Source organism: Terrapene carolina, unplaced genomic scaffold (assembly GCF_002925995.2).
Source record: "Terrapene carolina triunguis isolate 2854851 unplaced genomic scaffold, T_m_triunguis-2.0 Scaffold68, whole genome shotgun sequence".
Taxonomy (NCBI): Eukaryota; Metazoa; Chordata; order Testudines; family Emydidae; genus Terrapene; species Terrapene triunguis.
This window is the reverse complement of record NW_020664419.1, coordinates 32910229-32917496: the sequence shown is the minus strand read 5'-3', so window position 1 is coordinate 32917496 and position 7268 is coordinate 32910229. Positions and strand designations below refer to the sequence as shown.

At 37.1% G+C, this 7268-nt stretch overlaps 1 protein-coding gene across 1 annotated transcript in view; it reads left to right on the top strand.

The window, feature by feature from the left end:
* Positions 1 to 459: 459 nt before the first annotated feature.
* The window catches only part of LOC112107520 (glutamine-rich protein 1-like), a 26914-nt gene continuing 20105 nt past the window's right edge, over positions 460 to 7268 (top strand). The window contains exon 1 of the mRNA XM_029910875.1: positions 460 to 1443. Coding sequence (XP_029766735.1) covers positions 460 to 1443 — 984 coding nt within the window. The remainder of the gene's footprint in view (positions 1444 to 7268) is intronic.

Here is a 7268-nt window from a genome sequence, read left to right as displayed (position 1 = left end):
TTCTATACACCTTTTTTTTGTAGCAGAAAAATTGAAAACTAAGGCATTGATCCTGCAGTGAGCTCCATGCACATAAACCTCGATTGATTTCACTGGGGTTCCATGTGGATGTCCATATGGCGATCAGGCACTAAATAATTTCAGTTGTTTTCTGTGTTCGTACTCTTACGCAAATATAAAGTAGCAAAAGCTTATAGGAGCAATGTACATAGGAAAGTAGCTAAGTGCAGCCAGGCTGTCTTCCTTTCAGGGGTTTGAGGAGTTTGTGACTTATGCTTCTTTAGAACATCCTAAATATGTAGGTACCTAGTCCAAACATGCAGTAATGCTCATTAATGCTATTGAATGAAGAGCAACCAAACTAGTTTAGGTGAGTGTCAGAGAATTTTGCTTTCTATTCTTCTACAGTTGCTCTAGTTTAACCATATTATTTGCATGATTTTTTCAGTTCTCAAAAGGATGTATCATTCCATCCAGTATGAAGATCACCAAAGTATGAAAGCCCATTCAATATCTCAACATCACATGAAAGTATTTCTAGACTCATTAAGTAGTCAAGGACCAGAAGAAGTACAGCAGTTTGTGCATTCTCCAATCTCTGTATACCAACAAGGAAATCATTATATATACATGGGCAGCACCGATGTAGCAGGGCCTTTGTTAGAGTTAGTGCATCCAGTTACATCTCATCTCCAACATCCAGCACTAAGCTACTGTGGACCACTGGAGCAGCAGCATATTCAAGTGTGCCACACACCGTCTCAACAAGGCCATCAAATAGAAATGCAGCAAAATCATTTGTTCAAACAAGTACAACTGCAGATAGACGCTCAGCCCTCCCCTGAAGGGCAATTTAATACATCAACCTCTGTATGTGAAAGAAGACTGTCATGTATTTCTCAACCTATGAAGAAAAGGAAAATTGACATGTCAGTAGAAGAGAACTACAGTAATAGTCAAGGTGCTCTGCAGAATATACCTATTACTGTACTAACAATGCCTACCAGTACCCAACAGCAGGCTTACAATTCTCTTCAAGAACTGCTAACAGTAGATAGCAATCAACTGTATGGACTTGCACCTGCTACAGGAACAAATGGCCATCTGCCAGATGTAGAATCATGGGCAGTTTGTCCTACTCATGCAATTTGCCCTGAAGCTCAGAATATGGTGAATACCCCTGTTTATCGGGATGCCTGTGGTATTATTCAGATTGGTGAAATGGCTATGAATATGACTAGCATTAAGTTAGAAGAAAGCAAGGATAATAATCAATCTGTTTCAGAAGCTAGAAAGAGTATTCAGGAGAGTCCCGTTCCTAGCACACCCTGTTTCACAGTGGAGTGTGTAAATAAGAATGGAAATATGCACCTTCCTCTTGCTGTACAGAGTGGAAAGAGGATGTATCAATCAGCTGAATACTGGGATGAACAACAGATGCAGGTAAGCACAAATATGAAGCTCTGTGGTGGGATGTGTGTTTGTGACTTCTCTGGGTCCAATCCTAGACCTTTCTGCTTCTCCAAGCTGGGTTTCCTATTACGCGTATTAACTCCTTCTCAGGTGAAGGTGAGTTCAGGTGGGATTATGTATCGAGACCAAGATAGTTAGAGTTTGAAGCTTTAGCTGCCTTTCATCTGCCTAAAATGTACATGCACAAAAACTTCCTGAAGAGTTTAACAAGTATAAATAATTACTGAACAGGCTTCAGAGATACAATATTAAACATTGCAAAATTAGCGTTTCCTGTTTGTCATTGCATAATGTACTCTAATAATCAAACTTCCCTATTGATAGGATATTACCATGTTAAAAGATAAAACTTTTACACCATCAGGGCATATTTGTCCAAAAATTTGAAATGTACCTGTGTAGATTTTTTTTTCATTCTACCTTATAACAAATTTAGGCAAGATGCTCCAGGTGGATGGTCTTGTGCCTGCATGCAGCTCCATGGCCCCATGCTCGTATTGAACCCCAGTTGCACTGCACAGGTCTCAATGAGGGCAGACCAAGGTGTGGGTGTGGTTTTGTTTTTAAGAAACTAGGGATCCTTGTCAAAACTATGGCTTTGGGACTATGTCTAATAAAACTGATTCTACAACATATAAATTGTAGAAAAAGATTTCTCATTCAGGCAACTGCCCCTACTTCTGAGTATTAGACCAAAGAATTCTCTATTATCTTAGTCTGGTATGAACCGTACCGAAAAGCAATAATTACAGTACATATTATATATTGTGAAGTAACTTGGCCAAAACCTGTGTGTCCTTTTAATTAAAAATCTTGTTTAACTACAGATATGTTGTAAGGAGAAAGTTTGTCTTAATTTTCTTGGCAAAACTAGCACGATATTTGTTTACAAACCTTAATTTAGCTGACTGCATGAACAACACTAACCAACCATATTTGTTTTAAACTTGGTCTTCTCCTCCCTTCTCTCCCCCGCCCCCCTTAAATGTAGCTGAATGTAAACCTAAAATTGTGGGATTATGGTAGCATTGTTTTGGGACAGAAATGGACAAAGGTTGTAATAGGAGTCGTTTATAGTCCTAATTTTGTTGTTGTAGCACCCAAACGTTTTGAAAAAGTTATAAATAAATAAGGGGATTGCAGAGGGATACACCAGTGTAGCAATGAAATGATCTAGGCACAATGGTAATACTAATATTAAAGAATGTAAATATTATTAAAAGGAGAGGTCTGTGTTTCTCTTTCAAACTAAGTGTTAAGAACTGTGTAACCTGATCACTTTTTTTTTTTTTTTTTTTTTTTAAAGCCATATATCAGTATAGTGAAGGTTAAAAAACGTCTACTTGCCAGATTTGGAGGTTACCCTAGAGAATTACTCTTTCCTCATTTTAGAAGCAGAAGTCTGGTTGTATAGAATGAGTGATCCACGTTGTTCTTCTTTTAGATCAGATATGGGTCTCAATGACAACCACATGATAGTTTACCATGTGGAGGTCTTGCCAGTTAGGACTTTTCTCTGTTTCCTGTTTGTCAATCCATCTCTAATCCAAGATGTGGTATTTTTATTTAATTGATATTTATTAGGGCTGTCAAGCGATTAAAAAAATTAATTGTGATTAATTGTGCAATTAAAAAAAATAATAGAATACTATTTATATGAACATTTTTGGATGTTTTTCACATTTTCAAATATATTGATTTCAATTACAACATAGAATACCAAATGTACAGTGCTCACTTTATAATAAAAATATAAATATTTGCACTGTAAAAATAAAAAAAAATTATTTTTCAATTCACTTAATACAAGTACTGTAGTGCAATCTCTTTATCATGAATGTTGAACTTACAAATGTAGAATTATGTACAAAAATAACTGCATTCAAAAATAAAACAATGTAAAACTTTAGAGCCTACAAGTCCACTCAGTCCTACTTCTTGCTCAGCCAATCGCTCAGACAGACAAGTTTGTTTACATTTGCAGGAGATAACGCTGTCCACTTCTTGTTTACAATGTCACCTGAAAGTGAGAACAGGTGTTTGCATGAAACTGTTGTAGCCAGCGTTGCAAGATATTTATGTGCCAGATGCACTAAAGATGCTTCAACCATCATTCCAGAGGACATGCATCCATGCTGATGATGGGTTCTGCTTGATAACAATCTAAAGCAGAGCACACCAACGCATTGTTCATTTTCATCATCTGAGTCAGTTGCCACCAGCAGAAGGTTGATTTTCTTTTTTGGTGGTTCGGGTTCTGTAGTTTCCACATCAGAGTGTTGCTCTTTTAAAACTTCTGAAAGCATGCTTCACGCCCAGTACTGATCAGATTTTTAGAAGGCACTTCAGATTCTTAAATCTTGGGTCGAGAGCTGTAGCTATCTTTAGAAATCTAACATTGGTACCTTCTTTGCATTTTGTCAAATTTGCAGTGAAAGTGTTCTTAAAATGAACAACATGCTGGATCATCATCCAAGACTGCTATAACGTGAAATATATGGCAGAAGGTGGGTAAAACACAGAGGCAGGAGACATACAATTCTCCCCCAAGGAGTTCAGTCACAAATTTAATTAACGCATTCTTTTTTTTTAACAAGCATCATCAGCATGGAAGCATGTCCTCTGGAATGGTGGCCAAAGCATGAAGGAGCATACGAATGCTTAGCATATCTGGCACATAAATACCTTGCACTGCCAGCTACAAAAGTGCTATGCGAAAGTCTGTTCTCACTTTCAGGTGACGTATATAAGAAGCGGGCAGCATTATCTCCCGTAAATGTGAACAAACTTGTTTCTCTTAGCAATTGGCTGAACAAGAAGTAGGACTGAGTGGACTTGTAGGCTCTAAAATTTTACATTGCACTCAAAAACAAAACAGTTCTGTAACAAAAACAAATCTACATTTTTTTTTTTTGCACTTTCACAATGAAGAGATTGCGCTATGGTATTTGAGGTGAATTGAAAAATGCTATTTCTCTTTTATCATTTTTACAGTGCAAATATTTGTCATAAAATAATATAAAGTGAGTACTTGTATTCTGTGTTGTAATTGAAATCAATATATTTAAAAATGTAGAAAAACATCCAAAATATTTAATAAATTCTAATTGGTATTCTATTTTTTAACAGTGCAATTAAAACTACGATTAATCGCGATTCATTTTTTTTAACTGAGTTAACTGCGATTAATCAGCAGCCCTAGTATTTATCCATATACTTTATCATGATACAGTTTTTAAATGATTTGCTGAAATACAAGTATACGTACCACCCTTTTTCTATTACTTAGTAAGTCTGTTATATTTTACACAACTATATTAACAAACTCTTATTCTAGTGGTCATTAAACATTATCCTTCCAAACGTTCATATACTGACATACTCAAATATTTTTGATTGTGATAAATATCAATATGACAGACCAGTAATACCCAGCTCTTTCTTCCCACTCTTCTTACAGATACCATGTTTTCCCTCTTTCTCATTGAGTACTTATGGCTTCCATTAAGTATATGTTGTGAATATGTATTAAAAATAGTATATGCACAAAGACTAAAGGGGAGATTTGCAAAGGCACAAAGTGTAGTTTGATGCCCAGCCCCTATTGAGATTTAGTGAGAGTTGTGCCCCTCATTTCTATTTGTGTATTTGAAAATCTCTTCCCCTCCCCCCCGTGTTTTCAAACTAATACTGAATTTATTTGAATAAGCATTAACTTGCATCAACACAGCTTGCTTATGCTAAGTATGAATACATACTGAATATACAGTATGAACTTTACTCTTCTCAGACAACTAGAGCAATTTTTTGGGGGGGGGGGAGGGAACTTCCCCTAACTAGCAAGGAGGCTTCACGTGTGGGCTGGTCTAGCATCTGCTGCAACCTCAGACAACTTGTGTGGGATTGGATGTGCAAATTGGGCAGCCTGCCATGAACAGCCTATTCCTCCAGGAGCAGCCATGCCGCCCCACTCGTTACTCCTTGTTGTGTGGCTCCACAGTGGGGTTTATGATATCTAGAGAGGGTCTTGCATTACCCCCTGTCCATGTATGTCACTAAGACTTGGTGCATTAAGACTATACTGGGTGTGAAAGAATCTTGGACTCCCATGTTGGAATCTATTGAATATATATTGGATATTGTAAACACTTAAAATATTTACAGCTAACATTTGTTTCATATTATATAAACACTTGTGCATAGGTTTTTATTTGTTTTGTTTTTTAAGAGTATGTGACTCTTGGACTGATTTTTTTTTCCCCACTGTTTAGATCCAACACTGCAGTCCTTCTAAAACAATAATGCAAGGATTAAATAACCTAGTTCAGTAGGTATGGTACAAAATAGAAACCTGAGCCCCTTTATATGGTGCAAAGTTGATGCAGGGAGAGAAGACAGATTGTGTGTGTATTGCCTCCTCTTCCGAAGTGTGTACTTCCTGAGCGATGGGGAAAAATTAATTCATTGTGTTTATAACTTAAATCTTAATGTACAGATACAAAACATAACGATTGGTGGAAAATACATAGATTTAAACTAGTGCTGTATCCCTCACAGCAGTCAGGCTCTGTCTGTTGCCACCTTCCTTACCCCGATGAATCATTTCTTACATTCCTTTACCAAGTAGTTGTCTTCAGGCAGAAACTTACCATACGGCCTCATTTTGTTCTAGCTGAGAGGTAAAAAGTAACCAACACATATGGCAAAAAGTACATTGCAATTGTAATCTATTTCAGTTTATGTATTTGAATGTTTACAAAAAAAAATATTTCCCTACATTTAAAAAAATTGTTTTAACCCAGCAATGCCTCATTAAAGAAAGCGAAGACCAAACAAAAAAGGAGACAAGTGAATCTGAATTATTTGATATTACATCTTTACAAATTTATTAGTGAAACTAATAAGCTTTCCTTAATAGGGCCTTGTTTTATTTTCCAGATGATCACTGTAGCTACTGAAACAACTATTTTGAGATTCATCTGCACACAAGATCTCTGAATCATCTTTTTGATGTTGCCTGAGGAGCCTTCCTTAGTTGCCTTATGTTAAAGTGAACTGTGCTGTACCAGCAGAGTCATGTTGGTTGTAAGTATTGTTTTGCAGCTGTGCAGTGAGGTCTCTTAATGTGCAGTGCTATATTTCAGTAATTAATGGAGATGATTATTGAACTATATCATTTCACATTACTTAACAAGTTCGTGTTCCTCAAGGATCACCACTTGTTTCACTCTACAACTGCTCCTGCAGGTTCCTCAGACAATAGCATTAAAAATAGCACCTGATTTGTCACTCTTTCATGCAGTGTTATGTTTTTTAGTGGCTCCACTGGTCTCCTGGAAGTTAATATAAACAGCAGGTTGAAAGAATTACCTCTTCCAAATAGCAAAGTGGAGAAATTGAAGCAGTAAATAGCAAGCATGTTCTAGTTAGCTCTAGATATGCTAACTAGTCATTCAAGATCAGACAGGGCAGGCGAGAGCATTGAAGTGAGGTCAGTAAAGGTTGGGAAAGTCGTTTTTCTTTTTTTCTCCTGTTTGTGGTGATGATGGAGAAATTCTTCTCCTTCCTTTCTTTTTCATTGTTTTCTCCTTGCAGACTGAACTCTTCTCTTCTCCCATACTAACCTCCCCCAACTTTTATCTTCCTTCTTACCATTAAGGTTCCCTAAAAAGAAGCCTTACACTTCATTGTGGCTTTTCATAAGAACATAAGAACGGCCATACTGGATCAGACCAAAGGTCCATCCAGGGCCGGCTCCAGGCACCAAGCACCCAAGCTGGTGCTTGGGGCGGCAC